Source organism: Paecilomyces variotii (genome assembly GCF_004022145.1).
Source record: "Paecilomyces variotii strain CBS 101075 chromosome Unknown C8Q69scaffold_13, whole genome shotgun sequence".
In the NCBI taxonomy this organism is placed as follows: Eukaryota; Fungi; Ascomycota; class Eurotiomycetes; order Eurotiales; family Thermoascaceae; genus Paecilomyces; species Paecilomyces variotii.
Window position 1 is genome coordinate 1 of NW_021167152.1, and position 16356 is coordinate 16356.

General features: G+C 40.4%; 3 protein-coding genes and 1 non-coding gene across 4 annotated transcripts; 2 read left to right on the top strand and 2 right to left on the bottom strand.

Moving 5' to 3' along the window:
* The first annotated feature begins 832 nt into the window (after positions 1-832).
* Positions 833-2078, top strand: C8Q69DRAFT_478577 (putative pirin domain protein). Its single transcript, XM_028631389.1, has 2 exons — positions 833-1430; positions 1489-2078. Exons 1-2 carry the CDS (start codon positions 1052-1054, stop codon positions 2010-2012), a joined length of 903 nt encoding a protein of 300 aa, XP_028481923.1. The 5' UTR covers positions 833-1051; the 3' UTR covers positions 2013-2078.
* A 2786-nt stretch (positions 2079-4864) lies between these two features.
* C8Q69DRAFT_92504 (Adenylosuccinate synthetase) lies at positions 4865-6859 on the top strand. The gene is made up of 5 exons (XM_028634171.1): positions 4865-5232; positions 5293-5693; positions 5759-6037; positions 6102-6226; positions 6281-6859. The coding sequence occupies exons 1-5, from the start codon at positions 5052-5054 to the stop codon at positions 6579-6581; spliced, it is 1287 nt and encodes a 428-aa protein (XP_028481924.1). The 5' UTR covers positions 4865-5051; the 3' UTR covers positions 6582-6859.
* A 507-nt stretch (positions 6860-7366) lies between these two features.
* On the bottom strand, positions 7367-7455 carry C8Q69DRAFT_t132. Its single transcript has one exon. It is a non-coding gene; the product is annotated as a tRNA-Leu (tRNA).
* A 100-nt stretch (positions 7456-7555) lies between these two features.
* C8Q69DRAFT_478583 (putative MIP transporter) lies at positions 7556-9911 on the bottom strand. Its single transcript, XM_028631390.1, has one exon. It carries the CDS (start codon positions 9472-9474, stop codon positions 7711-7713), a length of 1764 nt encoding a protein of 587 aa, XP_028481925.1. The 5' UTR covers positions 9475-9911; the 3' UTR covers positions 7556-7710.
* Positions 9912-16356: the final 6445 nt, after the last annotated feature.

Sequence of the window (16356 nt, forward strand, 5' to 3'; positions counted from 1 at the left end):
AAGTCAGCGAATGACCGCGGGAAACCGGGCTCGCTACAAGCAAAAGAACGAGACTAGGGTTACCTATGACAGCTTGGGATATTTTCGATCAATATTATTGCTCAGCAAGGGCCAGATGGCAGCACCACGGTCGTGAAAATGGCAGCCGTTTATCGAGGTCCTAGTTCGATCCTATTATCGACTATCTGTTGCGCTGCTCACGGCGAGATTGAGAATAGAAGGGTCCGGTAAAATGAAAAGAGAAACATCTGCATGGCACGAGCGGAGAATTGTGCTCCCGTGTAGAGGCGATACGTATAAGAAACTGTGGCTGGGGTTGCCACAAGGTCTACAGTAGAGCTTAAGGGCATATCATTCTGGACGCCAAGTACTACCAATAAGTAATTGATCCGTGGTATGATTACAGATTACAGAATTACCTTCAACGGTTCGTTGTTTCGGGTATCTATCTTCATAAGCGGGTCGAGCCAGGTTAAATAAATAGCTATTATTACGGTAACTTATCTAATCTAAGTACTAAGTAGGCAGCGTTCGGAACTATCCTCGCCGTCCGTTCGCAGCAATGAGACAGCTTTCCGTAATATCGACTAACTATCAGTCATGAATGAACTGTTATTAGGACATTACAAACTCCCATAATGCTGATAAACCAATTACTACAAACAATGGTGGCAAATTATTAAGTTTCGATCTCTCTACCATACATAGCCGCTTTCCACAAGTAGGATTGATTATCTTATGCTGACAGAGACTTTTCAAAGGCAGTCTTGGCGCCTCGCCATACCAGATTCAGCGTATAAATCATTAGATAAGCGTCTATAATCCGATCAATATGCTGAGCGAGTCTCGCGATTCAAATTTCCGCACACTGAATTCTTCCAGAATCTCCCAGTATATTAGGTGTGCATTAGATGAAGAGCGCTCTTGCCATTTTATCTGCGCCCATTGTTGCCATAATCGCAATCCTGTTCTCGAAACAGGTCCATCAGTTATATCGCGCAGCATTGAACACCATACTTCCCACAGACCTTAAAACGCCTGTTCGGACTGCATGACTTCTACTGCTACCTTCTCTATTAAGAACATCATGCCAAAGCTTTCTCACGCTACCATTGTCCCGCGTCGGTCCAGCGAGCGCGGCCATGCTGATCATGGTTGGTTGAACTCATACCACACATTCAGCTTCGCTAGCTACTATGATCCTCGATTTGAACGATTCGGTAGCCTGCGTGTCCTGAACGAAGACCGAGTGGCGCCCAGGACAGGTTTCCCGACACACCCCCATCGCGATGCCGAAATCTTCAGTTATATCCTGTCGGGAGAACTCACGCATCGGGACAGCATGGTTAAGAAAGGCGCAGAGGGGGCACAAGGGAAGGACTTTTATCGGATGAAGAGAGGCGACGTGCAATTCACCACTGGTGGAACAGGTATGTGTTCTCCCAAAGCTGCTCTTGCTCACGGCGTGATACTAACGTAGGTATCAAGGCATCGCTCACTCCGAGATGAACGAGCACCTAACCGAGCATGTACACTTTCTTCAGATCTGGGCTCTCCCGTGGAAGCGTGGCCTGAAGCCGCAATATCACACTAAGACATTTGACGAAGCTGCGAAGCGAAAAGGCTTCCTTCCCATCCTGTCTCCGCTGGCAGCTGGGCCGAATGCCTCTGGAGCTGAAGAAGAAGCTGCGACCCCTACTATTCCTGAGACGATCCCAATCCATGCCGACTTCGTGATGGGTGCTGGTTTGATTCCTGTCGGCCAGCGATTCAAGTGGACTGTCGGTGGACCTCATGAGAATTCCACTACCACTGCAAGCAACCGGAATGTATATGTGCACGTACCTATGACCAAGGGCGGAAATGCTAAGGTTAGATTGGATGGACGAGAAAACAAAGTGCTGTCCGAGGGCGATGGGGCGTTCATCAGCAAAGTGAACAAGGGTGATGAACTGAGCGTCGAAAGTATTGGTGAAGCAGAGGCAGAGGTCGTTATTTTGGATAGCGATTAGATTATCTCCTAGAAGTCCTTATGTACCTAATAATATCTTAATTCTGCTTCGTTTTCGCAATATAGGTACCCCATATCGTTTGTGTATGCAACTCCTGAGATATGCAGCTATAACTCGTGTGATTTCCTTGGAAATGACAGGTTTATACCCCCAGGGACATGGTAGTGTTCACTGACAATTGTATGACTTACTGTATGCCCCCCAACATTAGGTATTACTTCAATACTTACCGACCAGCGCCCGCTAAGCTCGCCGCCTTATATGCATATATGACAGGCGAACAAGGGACCTGGCAGGCGATCCCCTCACCTTTCCCTTGCGGTTACTTAGCGCAACTCGTTTCATCTGCACTTCGTGGAGGTATTAAATAGTCACGCTTACCTTCGTGACTATCGCTTCAGTCTCGACTCCAAACATGTCAAAAAGAGGCATCACGGAAAGATTATAAACAACAATTGCTAACCTAGAATTATCACTCATTCCTACCCTTCTACAACTTATATCACCCACGATCCGGATGCTTCTACTCCCCCTTCTTCCCTCGATATTATCGCGGACCCTACTAGAATCTCTCAAACTACCCGCATCGCCATCCTTACGGGCGCTGGTATTTCTATCTCAACCGGTATCCCCGATTTTTCGCATTCCCTTTACAGAACTTTACGCCAAATTCGTTCGTCTCAAACTTCTTCCTTGCCCCAATGTTATCTTTTCCTTTCATTATCTTCAACACTCACCGGAAATTTCCTACGTGATCGCCAATACCCATTATCTGCTCAATCTCAAACCTCCTATCTCGCATTTCATAGCGCTTCAAGCCAAGAAGAATTTGTTAAACATAGTCATACTAAAGTGCAAGCACCAGCCTATACAATCAACTCGCTACGATGGAAGTTTCAGACGTATGACCGCGTTGGTCTACGCGGTATTTCGGTATACCGGCGTACCTCAAGTAGCTTGGATTAATGGCATGATCGCCTTTGATAATTTACCTCTAGCTGAGGATCGCTACAGTCGTTTAATCGATTATATCGGCATCGCGCGGACTCGAGTTTATTATTAGGTTTAATCTTAATTGATACAATTAACTACCTACTTGATTTACTATGTGTTCTGCGTTGATATCGTCGCGCTTGAATTGAGCGCTTGGATCGCGGTTTTTCTCTCCGCGTTATCGGTTTCCACTATGGTGTTGTACAGTCGCGTTCAAAAGTTTTCGACACTTTTTTTCGCCCCACCAAAAATCTCGATGTTTTTAAACCTTACTAACTACAACAAATTAAATAAAATCTCCTGTAAAATAGTATTATATTAAAATATATTGATCTAAGTATATAATATATTTTTTTAAATTTTTTAAATTAAGAGGTTCTTATATTATATAAGTTTAAAGTTTATCCTTAAAAAAGGTATAATTATATATATTTTAGCCCTTACCTATTATATAAATATAAACTTTTTTAAAAAAAATTTTATATATAAAAATTAAAGCTTTTATCTTATATTTTCTATATATTTAATAATATAATAGGCTTTATATATAAATTTATTGAATAAAATTCATTTAAAATTAGCTACTTTTATAAAAAAAGTAGTAAAAATAGCTAAAATATAGAAAACTTAACCTTTTTAATTAAGTTTTTCTCAATAAAATTATATATAATATATAATATTTTATTAATTATATTTATAAAATAAGACTAAATATTTAATTTTTATATATAAATTTTTTTATAAAAGTTATTTAAAAAATATTTATTTAAGTTTTAAAAAATATAAAATTTAATATAAAAGTAGTATATTTTAAAGTATAAAAAATATATAAGAACTTATATAAATAATTTTTATTATATTTTTTTATAAACATTAAGATAATAAATATTTATTTCTTTATTTTATTTTAAGTATATCTATATTGTGGGTGCTGTTAAAAATAAAAATATTATGTAGTTAATTTTTTATAGTGTCGAAAACTTTTGCCGTAGTACTGTATCATATGCTCTATATGTGTGTGTATATATATATATATGTCTTCAAGGTATGTATGCTCTGCCCTGCTCTACTATTCTACGTGTTACTATCTTTATTAGTTCTTTGACCTACGAGATGTCTTCTCCTCCATGTTATTGTCAGCTTTATAATATGTCATTTCCTTATCGAAGTCGTACTCCTCGCTGTTCCTCTTATGTTGCTGCGATTCATAAGAGGGATAGTATCTTTCTTGATTCCTTGCGTTTTTGTTGTCTATGCGGTTCAGCTTTTGCTGTGTCTAAAATATCTGTAAGAGGCAGATGGCAATCCCAGAGCATTATGGTAAACTTCTCCCGGTATCTAAGCTAGGACGGACTAAAACAACCCCTCCGAAGTACTCATGCTATGGCTGTGAGCAGTCGATAGAATGACCGGAACCCGACCTACTTGAAGTATTGAACAGAGCAACCCAAGATTCACACATTAGGCTGATTCGACGGAGGAAGTGGCGATAAACAGCACGATAAGGGCCATCAGGCAAGGAACGTCGTCAAATACGCCTGCACGTAGAGGGAGAATAGGTTAAAGGATGCAGGTAAATGTAAGGACCATCGAGAACACGACACAGTCGCCGTATATATACTGCAAGCCAAGCAGCATAAGGAAGAGGCATAAGACGCTGAGAAACACAGTCAGTGCACAGAGACAAAAGAGGTCAGCTGGATGCGGTGGAAGAGTGCCAGATTGCTGGCATCAATAACCTTCCTGGCACTGTCTGGATATCCTCGACCTTAAGGTGGTATAGCACGTGATGAAGGCGGTCGTAACTGGCAATATAGTCCCCCTCTTGCCAAGGGGAAGGCGGGGCTGGCAGTCATTCTAGCGCTTTTCCAGCGAATAATCATCGACATTGGTGTCTCTTGCTGCCTCAGGCATAAAGCTTTTGCAAGGTTTGCATCGTCTTGTCCCTCCGATATTGAGTCCGTCCAAAAAGCCCACTTTCCTGTCTGTTCTCCCGTGTAGACGCTGCGATTAGACTCTCTCTCTCTCGTCTCAAACGCAGTCGCCATGTCCTCCGCCGACATTACCATTGTGCTCGGTGCACAATTTGGAGATGAAGGCAAGGGAAAGCTTGTCGATATCCTCACTGAATCCGCCGATGTGTGTGCCAGAAGCGCCGGCGGTAACAATGCGGGGCACACAATTGTTGTCAACGGGGTCACTTATGACTTCCATCTCCTCCCTAGTGGTCAGTGCTATGATACGAGATACAGGGAAAATGCCCCGTTGACGTCTTAAAATGGTACAGGACTTGTGAACCCGAAGACTATCAACCTCATTGGATCCGGAGTTGTCGTCCACGTCCCGGCCCTCTTCGATGAGCTTGAGGCTCTGGAGAAGAAGGGGCTCAATTGCGATGGTCGCCTCTTCGTCTCGAGTCGCGCACACCTCGTTCTCAATTTGCACCAGTTTGTTGACAAATTGAACGAGACTGCGTTGGGCAAGGGCAAGGTCGGAACCACACACAAGGGTATCGGGCCGACCTACTCGTCGAAAGCCTCCCGCAAAGGACTGCGCGTTGATGGTCTCCGCCTCGACAGATGGACAGAGTTCGAGACTCGTTTCCGTCAGCTAGTCGCTGGCTACCGACAGCAGTATGGCTCTTCTTTGGACCCTTACGATGAGGAGGGCGAACTGGCGCAGTTGAAGGTACCATCCGATGACCTGATTCAGATCACATCATATACGTAACATGCTGCTGACCGCCTAAATAGGAACTGGCCCCTCGACTCCAGCCGATGGTCGTGGATGCTGTGTCTTGGATGTATGCTCAGACGCAACAGAACAAGCGCATCCTCATCGAGGGTGCCAACGCTGTCATGCTGGATATCGACTACGGTACTTATCCTTATGTGACCAGCTCCAACGCCTGTCTGGGAGGTGCCTTCACCGGATTGGCCATTTCTCCTTTCAACGTTAAGAGAATCGTCGGTGTCGCCAAGGCCTACCTCACGCGTGTTGGAAACGGACCTTTCCCCACCGAGCAGCTCAACGTATAGTGCTCCCCGGCCTTAGATGCCTATCATTAATTCTGTTTGGGGTACTGATGGTACGCAGGAGATTGGCGAATACCTTCAAGTTAAGGGCAGAGAGTTCGGAGTGACCACTGGCCGAAAGCGCCGTTGCGGATGGTTGGACTTGGTCATGCTTAAGCACTCTGTCATGGTTAACCACTACACAAGGTTTGTTAACGTCCATTCCTTCATTTTTTTCAGCGCTGTCTCACATAAATGAAGCTTGAACTTTACAAAGCTCGACGTCCTTGACGAACTAGAGACAATCAAGGTCGCTACCGCCTACAAACTCCCGAACGGTGAGGTCACCGAATCTTTCCCCGCTAACACCGAGGACCTCGATAACATCGAGCCAATCTACAAGGAGTTGCCTGGCTGGCGCAAGATTACCTCAGACTTCACGACATACGACCAGCTGCCCGCTGAGGCTAAATCCTACATCCAGTACATCGAAGAATACCTGGGAGTAAAGATTGAGTCTGTCGGTTGTGGTCCTGGCCGAGAGAATATCATTTACCGGTAAAATATAATCTCGGTGTCGCGAGAGCTTGAAGATCTGGATATTTGATACGCCATAAACCTATGACGTCTCCTCCTATCTAGAACGAAAAAGAAAAGGCATTCATATAGCAGGGGTCAATGCAACAGCCGAGCTAGATCCATCGATTGCATATTACTCTACACTTTCGGCCAAGAGCATTAGGTGGGCGGTGAGTATAGAGGGTAGTATAGCGTTAGCTCAAGAGCCTGGTGCTCGCAGATGCTACTCAATATGATTTGGTTCCTATTGGTAATCCACTGTATGCTTTCCCAAGAACTATCATCCTGTCCCCCTTCCGGGTTCGCGACGTGGATGTCATCTGGCGGTCTTCTTACTTTAGGGGTCTTGTAGTGCTGCTAGACGCGTGACTCTTGTATAGGCACAGGAGCCAGCCGGCAGAAGGTAAATTCCTGAAGGTGCTCTCAATGCAAAATCAGAAGGGCTACGTCGGAGTTCCGATTTGAAAGATAATAGAACAAGTTTTCGCATTGCATCAATGCTGATTGATGATATAGTCCCCTGTATTGTTAATTGCATTTAATTGAAGTCGAAGTTCATTAGTTTGGATCCTGGGGAATGTCAAAGTCTTTATTCAGGGCACGAGTGAAGTTAGAAGTCTGCAGATAAGTTTATCCTAGATAAGTTATAGTATTCTTCTGTCTGTAAGAGATTAATAAAAAAGAATTTAATCGCCCGAGGAATCTGCAGCATGAGGTCGGTGACAGTTGAGTCACGTGACAAGCAAGGCAGAATGACAAAAAAAGTAATGACAAGGATGGGATTCGAACCCATGATCTTTCGAACTGGTGGTTTAGATGACCTAAAACCAGCGCCATAACCACTCGGCCACCTTGCCCAGGGTTCTTAGTAAGGCGAACGGTGATGCTCTTATAACGCAGGTGACTATGTCAACCTTTAGATCTACTTTTATACTACCAGTATCAAAGCACTTACAGACCTCAGTTACTGATGTCTTTACTTAAGAGGGAAGAGCGGTACCAATTCTAGGTAATTCAGCAATCAACTCAAAGACTAGCTGCACAACAGTATCTGGTAACTTCAGGAGGGTCGTACCCAGTGGTATCTATAAACGCGCCAATTACACTTGAATCTATCCAATATACTCCTTGTCCTTTTTCCCCAAATGCATATGCAACCTCCTTTTCCACTTTGCCTTGCTCTTCCGCATCGCTCTCTGCGTCCTCTCCCACGGATAATTCACCGGTGACTCTCCTCCGGTGAAAATCATGAAATCGTACAGGAAAGCACCGATAAAGGACGCCGTCAAGGAACCAGCCCAGGGCCCATAGAACCAATATGGGTTTCTGAATAGATCACCTCCATACCCCAATGCCAACAGCGCTAGACGTGGGCCAAAGTCTCGACTTGGGTTGAACGCCGCGCCCGTTTGGTATGAGAATGTCATACTGAGACAGGCAACGACAAACCCAATGATGAGCGAGTTCATACCCGCGCCGGGCGGGGCGTTCTGGTCATCACCCAGTGCGAGAACGGTCACAGTTAGACAGAGCGTTCCTACAAACTCATTGAAGAAGGCAGTTCCGGGTCCAATCCAGTCTTCACGCTGACTGGTGACAAAGCTGTTTACGATGTCTATTGGCCCATTTGTGGCGAGATAATGATGGATGGAATAGTAATACAACCCATACACACATAGTGCAGCGATAAATGCGCCCAGAAACTGGGCCAAGAAGTAACTTGGCATCATCCGCTTAGGGAATCCGCGGTAGAACCACAGCATCATGGTGATGGTCGGGTTGAGGTGCGCACCTGATATACCACCAGAAATATAGATAGCCATCATAGTAGCGAATCCCCAGGCCCAGCCAGTGGTATTGGGATTTCCTGCGCCCGCCAGAGTGACAGAGAGGTCAGCGGAGAATCCAACGACGAGCTGAACGAACACCCCTAATGCCTCTGCCAGGGGCTCACGGTGGTGTGTGCGAATAACAGACCAGGTCGTGTGGTTGTTATGCACCTCATCCTCGACAAGCTCCTGGACAAGCGGGTGCAGATCGTCCGGAAGAGCTGCGTGATCAAGCGAGGGGAAGCCTTCCACTTCCTCCTCTTCCTTAGGTTCATGTTCGTCGTCTACGTGATGCTCGGGCTCCTCAGGCAACGGCGGCAGGCGTTCATCATTATTCGGCTCCTCCGTAGCTTCAGGCTGCGCCGAATTCCGATCTTCCTGTACCGGAGACAGTCCTCCCGCAGAGGGTTCTACGGTCAACGGACGGCGTATACGAGAGGACGAGGTACGCGACATTCGCCGGCTGGTGGAGGTGGTGTCACCGTTCAGGATCTTATTGACAAAATTGTTTTCTCGCTGCAGTCGCGCATCCTCCACCTGCGCCGCGATCTTGCGTGGATCGGCGCTCTTCTCGATACGGCCTGCTTCGAGATCGTTGGGATCGACGTCTAACCCCAGGTTTTGCGAGTTTTCTGCGGGTAGCTCGGCGTTCGCTCGTGATTGCAGCAGTTCCTCTTTAGTCGGAACCATGCCTGGCCGCACGACTCGTGGGAGCGGTTTCGCCAAACTCCATACTGGCTTTGCGTTGGCTGGTTGTTCGTACTCTGGATTGAGTTCTGCATATCCAGGGTGCACAAAGGGTTCGTGAGCAAGTCGCAGCTGTGGTGTCTCGTCCGGTCCGGCTAGTGTGAATTGTCCTTGTGTTCGTTGTGCAAGTGTGGTGCGCGAGGTGAGACTGGGTACTCCCCCCCGTCGGGATGTTGCTGTGCTTCGTCTTCGGACGCCGGTGTCTGCACCTGATGATCCAGGCTGTTCTGTGGATGAGACGAATTCTGAGCGACCACCGCCTGGGATGCTCCGGGTAGGTGAGGCAACTCTCTCTCCCATATCATCTGGCCGTCGTGGCACTTCAGACTGTCAACACACTATCAGTATCTGGCCTGTGTTATCTTTACGGTAGATAACCCTTTTGGTTATACTTACTCTCGCCCGTGGCCGGGTAGGAGATCCGGGAGATCCCTCGTCCATGATTGTACTCTTTTCTACCGTAGTATGAACGCACCAGGTAGCAAGATTGATGGATTGGTGAAAGGTGCTGCAACCCTTTCAGGGTAATAATAAACAAGAATACGTAGGAGTTGAGCTGAGAGTACGGATTGAACTTTCTTCATCCACGTCCACAGGCGCCTCGGTTAGATAACGGGTAATCGGATGACAGGGGCCTTCAGCGATCCCTCGAGCAGTGAATGATAATACATAATACAAAGTGCAAGACTCTTTTTGGTTTGACGCCATTTCTCGCCCTGGCCCTGTTTGAAGTCGTGCTGTGGGAACATGGCGTAATGAGTGGATTCTATCCGGCCGTAGTTGAATAGATCTACATCCGACTTGTCCGCAGGAGATTGAAGTATCGAATAAACAACCAATGAGAATTATTCATCCATTTAGCGTCTCGATCTAGTTGGGCGATTAAGATCGATTAACAGGGAAATGTTTTGTTCTAGTGATAATTTGACTTGCATCGACATCATCACTGCTGGCCTTTTTGCTCCGTAGTTATATACTCTGGAGTCAGGACAGCAAAACGACGATCTCTAATAATGATCAAGAGTCTAACTCCGTATACCATAGGCCGAGCTTAGTGCTTATCCAATTCCAGGCTACGTATAACGGTATAACGTCGTGCCGTAAGTAGTGGGGCCGTAACTTGAAAATAAAATTCTTTAGCTTCCCACCCGAAAACAACGATCACCGGCAAGAAAAGTCTGAGAATTCGCGCAAACGTCTTAGGAGATGTGCGAAGACGTCAACGGTCAGTTGACATTCTGGGGTTGAGGTCCAAGAAGGCAAGGTCTATCTAGGTTCGAGTATGGGCAAACGGGATGAAGAAAAACTGGTCTCAATTGCTACTGCACTGTTACAGATGCCAATTCCGTTAATATCGAAACTGCGCATAGCAGCGTCAATAATAATATCTACGTATGACATTGACCTCTAGCAATCTGTAGGAAACGCCGAGGCGATCAGGGAAAATCACAGACCACGGTTGATGTTGATCCGTACGAATTATTATTATTACTGAGCCCATTCAACCGAGATGACTCCGGGGATTATGATTATTATGGAACAGGAACACGGCCGACCCTTGCCTAATCCCTTTCGTCAATTCAATATTAATCATGGCTTTCCGTGGTAGTTTTCGGTCCCTCCCGTGGTCGCTCCGGCTGAAAAATTATGGATAATAATAATAATCATGAACAAAGATTGGAACAACCTCTCGGCAAAACTAGCCAAAGTGGCGATAGGGGCGCGGCTGACGCAAGTTTCTGGACTCTGGACATTATTATTAGACTATCTACCATACAGTTCACCATAGCCGAGCACTGGTTCACCGCTAAAAATATAGCCGCCGATATATTCTACCACAAGCTTTCATCGTCATCAGACCGAAACCGTTGCGGATGGCCACTATCTACACAAGCTTTTTGGACGTCTGTCCTTTTATCAGCACCATCTGACGCATGTAAAGCTCAAATACGATGATAAACCATAATAATAAAAACCTACTGCTTCAGTGCAGAGCCGAAGACCTCTATAAAATCATCAAGCACGAGGACACCGAGTGGTTAGTCGGCGTATACTCACTAAAAGAAGCTGTAGAGTAGGCTGAGCTAATAACAGTTCTCCTTTATTACCGTTACCCGCCACCACTCGGCCTATGTGCTGAAACATGAGGAATAAACCATGCTACTACCATACTGTTATTGTTTGAGGGAACGTCAAATGACTCTGCATAGAGCCGCTGAGCTCGAGGATACCGGGAACAGGAGGACAGCACGCAGTACCGGAACAGGAAAATGAGCTGGAACCTAGGATATGCCATCTCTAGCTCATATACGTTTGCTTGTAGAAATGACCTATCTTCTCTAGACTGCTTCTCCCGGAGGTTTCATCTCATGCTTAATGAACTGCTTCCTTGACTTGCTTGGTTCCTCTATTCCGTACGGAGTATTTTGAATAATATATTCTAGGTGTCCTCTCCCGGTCTCCCTAGCACGCTAGAGCATTAATACTACTCAAACGTCTAAAGTATGTTTTCTAAATTAACAGTTTGCATTGATTTGCTTAACTTGTTCGGATTTTACGCGGAATGTTCCCGATTAAATAAGCTACCTCATATTCAACAGGGATCAGCATTATCAGCATCAGCCCTCCCCGCATACGTATGGGTCCCCGAGCTCGGGCTCCAGCTGAATCAAGGTCAAACCGGATGAAACTCGATTTATGCTCTACCGACTCCAGAGTTGGAAATGCTAATTGATCTGAACCACGATCTTCATTTGAATCAGAGTCTACGTAGTGGAGAGGTTTGGTTTTATCCAAATTAAATGTTCAACGGATAATGTCGAGCCTCGGTTCTGGACCCAGGTTCATTATGTTGATGGTCACCCTAGGTATAACTGTATTATTATCTATACGGCTTGCCCTTTTGATAGTGGTGGTGTAAGATTACTCGTCAGGGCGCCGGTGCCCCCGATAAGATCTATCCCACATCTTTAATAGGTACCCTTAAAGCTCTTTACGACTCTTCTACCAGTATGTTTAAATCAATGAACCTGCCCAACTACGCCAAGGAAACGGGAAGGGCTCTTAACGACGGGATGGACCCCGAAGTCCTCTTGCGGCTCTATGAGATTCAAGACGACATCATTTTTCAGGACAAGGCACTGGACATTCTCGTTTCACAACGAGCTTGAGAGTTAATTGTGGATAGTGCAAAAGCGCAGATACATACCTACATGGCGGATATAGACGGTTACAGTTAAGTGAAAGCCTTTTACAAGAGGACGAGTTGTACTCTCATGAGCAGCAGGGCCAAGCAATCCAAGCATACTGCCTACTTTGTAGTAATAAGAGTTGATGGTGCTGCTACTGTATAAACCAGCGTAGCAGTGTAGGTAGGTTATCTTCTCCTGCTGACTAGGCATGTTCGGGTCTGTTGTTCAGAAGAAGAAAGTTGATTACTAAGAGATATCTGTGCCTAAGGCTATATAGTAGAGAATGACTAAGCTAGATGATATAAGAAAAGACTATATCCTCCCCTCTCTAAATAAGCCAATCAGGTTCAGTATAGCTAAGCTAGCACACTAGCTCAAGGTGTAAAGTTATATAAGGCTATAGACTTCACTATATAATTCCTTTTATATACCTATTACTTCTTTTTATAAGTAATAAATTAATTATTCTATTATTTCTTTAAAGCAATTTTAAATATAAACATATTTTTAGTTTTATAATTTTATAATACCTTATTATAGAGATATTATTATTTTAGACTTAAATCTTATACCCCCAGCTAATATTATACTTACTTAAATTAAGAGGAATTTATTGCCTCTATAGAATATTTATTAGTTAAAGCAATATTAGTATAATAAGATTATAATCCTGTAGTATAGTAATACTCTTTAGGAAATATACTAAAATAGCATTTTTATATATATAAAGGGTATTATTAATAAACTTTATAAGTATATATTATAATATCGCAGATATTATTAATAATTATAGCCTATAATTAATATAATAATTTAGAAGCTATTAATATATACTAGAGCAAGAATAAAATAAAATATTATAATCTAAAAATAGCCCTTAAATTATATTATTATTATATTTTAGTTCCTGAAGTTATAAATAATATATATATAAATTATATTTATTTCTTAAAATAGGGCTAATATTCCTTAGGTAAGTTATTATATTATTCTTTCCCCTCCCTAAATTATATTAATTATATAGTTAATATTATATATAATATAATTGCTTAAGATTCTTCTCCTAAAAAATTAGAGATAAAATTTAATAAAGATAAGCCTATTAGTAATAAATATAAGCATTTCTATAATAATATTATAACCCCTATAAATAAGCATATTTATAAAAATATAATTAAGAGATTTATTTTAATAATAGAAATATTACAGCAATTTATCTAAATATAACTTATTTTAAGTTATTCTTTTTCTTTATAGCCTATACAATATTGCCTATATTTTTTATATATTATACTAGATTATAAGCAAGTATCTAAGCCTTATAATAAATTGCTATTAATAATTAATCTTTTAAATATTATTGCTACTCTCTGTAATATAATAACTAGGTATATATATATTATCTTAAATAGTTATATTCTAAATAAAATATATTAGACCTAAATAGATAAAAAAGTTATATATATTTTATTTCTAGGAAAAAATAGATATAAAATAGAATTTACTCTAAATTAGACTTATAAATAAAATAAGGAGATTATAGTATTTAAAGAGAATAAGAATAATATAATAATAACTATTAAAGAAGAAAAAAATATTAATTATTATAATAATAGTCCTATTATAAAAGATAATACTAAAAATAAGAATAGTATATAAATAACTGCTTATTTCTATAATATACTAATAATTATAATATAAGAAGTTTAAAGAGCAATAAGAGCAATAATAATAATTTATTAATATTAATAATAAATAAGGATCTATAGTTCTAGGAAGCTCCTATATTTATTCTGTTAAAATATTTCTTAAGATAGTATTTTATAATAATTTCTATAGATTCTTAGGGGTAGTATTAGTATTATAATATAATAGCCTAACTATTAATAGGATTTATAATTAAATAGAATTCTATAATAATTATACTTCTACTTAATTCTTTTACCTTTAATATTATTAAGGAGAAAATATAATAAAATAAGGGTTAATAGTTAGTTTTAGCCTATGTAACACGGTATAGGGGATGAAGAAGTTGTCCTTCTATTAGCTACGTAAGGAAGTAACTATATAGCTAATTATTGCCTAAGTCTTCTATATAAAGTTTATACCTTTATACCTTACTAAAATAGCAGGCAGGCGACGCTAAGGTAGTATTATACGCCCGTATCTATATCAGTATACCCCCTTTAAGAAAAATATCATTATCCTCGATAACAGAGTATAGAAATATATGTGTATATATAATATAAGATATAGTTAGATATTTCTATAATTTATCTCTTTTTATACCTAATTTACGGTAACTAGCATTATTTACAGGATTACCTACGCTTCTATAGTTCAGCTAATAGTCTAAGATATTAATTACACTCTTAAACAAATTCTTAAGTATTAGCTAGGTTCTTAAGATAATACTATATATTATAATAAGCACTGTATTCCTTCTAGCGGACTAGATACTTAATAATAATCTTGCCTTAGACTTACTAGACGCGATAGTTAAATAGTGTCTTAATCTTATAATAATTAATATTAGTATTCTTTATATTAATACACAGCGGCAGAACATTATTAGATAATATAAGATATTTGAAAGGATTATCTATATAGTATAGCTCTAGATAAATAATAGAGAAGATATTATAGCATTTCTAATAAGCTAGGATATTTAGCTAGTATATAAGATATTTAATTCTCTGCTTAATTATAAGCAGTTCTATATATTATGCTAACAACTTCCTTCTAAAGATAGCTATATTAGGGATATTATATCTATAATATAATCTTAACAAAACCTTATTATTGGGGGTAAAATAGATTGGCTAGTAATTCTTATTATAGACGCGTTTAGTATTTATAGCAGCTAAGCAGAATGCTTTGTGTGTATTAAATTATAAGGTAAAGTCTTAAATTTCCCTGTTATAGAGATTTATAGTATTGCCTAGTTAAGTATTATATATTAAGTTATATAGGGATCTTATTATAGTAGATAATAGGCTAGAATTTAATACTAGTTATATTAATAGCAGTACCTTAGGCTAAGCTATAATATCTTCTAAAGCAGCTAAGTAGTATTATAGGGTAATCTTAGCTGTTTAATTAATTTGCTCCAACTAGCTATTAGTCTATAGGTAATATATTATTAAATAGAGCAACTTAGTGTTAAAATGCTTAAATAGGCCTTTTTATAGTTCTAATAGAAACTTTAAATTGCAATCTAATAAGATTACTAATAGGATGCCTTAATTACTAATCTGGAGTTGTTTAAATAATGCTAATGCCTAGTCTTTAGCTGTCTATATATTTCGCCCTAGTATAAATATAACTTGTTTTATAAATTTGCAAGTAATAGTTAAGATTTAGTTATATAGCCTTATATCTAGTAATCCTATAATAAAGTCTATAGTAATTGTATAAAAAAGGATATCTAGTATAAGAATAGGCTAATAGCTGCTGTAAGGTGTATAATAATGCATTTAGTTTATCTGGCATAAATAGTAATGCTTAATATATGCTTTAACTTGCTTTATAAGTCTATAAATTATAAAATTATAAATATTAGTAACTATCTAATAATACCCAGGGTGTCCTATATTATTATAAGCTATTTTAAGAATATCCTTAAAGACTAACTATAGTACGCAAAGATATTATATATTATTAGTATTAACTATATAAAGGAGTTTATCGTAAATTATAAAAAGGAAACGCGCAGAGTTTATATTATCCTATAACATAACAAGGATCTTAGATTAATAAAGATTAGTCTTATAGCTATCCTCTAATTAGGTCTTAAACTTCTCTAATAACTTAACAAGAGTTGTATTATATTATGGCTCGTCCTTAGTGTTACTAGCATACACAGTCCTAAGAAATACAGTAGCCGAATAGCATCTAATATCTTTTAACATAGGGGTATTTAGCTTAATAAAGGATAATTTAAAACATAATAGCGCGTCTGTAATAATATTATTACATCCTAGCTTATATA

Coding starts and splice junctions, on each gene's coding strand:
- C8Q69DRAFT_478577 (XM_028631389.1), top strand. CDS start 1,052: ATGACTTCTACTGCTACCTTCTCTATTAAGAACATCATGCCAAAGCTT. Junction 1,431..1,488: donor ATTCACCACTGGTGGAACAG/GTATGTGTTCTC, acceptor GTAGGTATCAAG/GCATCGCTCACTCCGAGATG.
- C8Q69DRAFT_92504 (XM_028634171.1), top strand. CDS start 5,052: ATGTCCTCCGCCGACATTACCATTGTGCTCGGTGCACAATTTGGAGAT. Junction 5,233..5,292: donor CTTCCATCTCCTCCCTAGTG/GTCAGTGCTATG, acceptor AAAATGGTACAG/GACTTGTGAACCCGAAGACT. Junction 5,694..5,758: donor GCGAACTGGCGCAGTTGAAG/GTACCATCCGAT, acceptor CCGCCTAAATAG/GAACTGGCCCCTCGACTCCA.
- C8Q69DRAFT_478583 (XM_028631390.1), bottom strand. CDS start 9,474: ATGGGAGAGAGAGTTGCCTCACCTACCCGGAGCATCCCAGGCGGTGGT.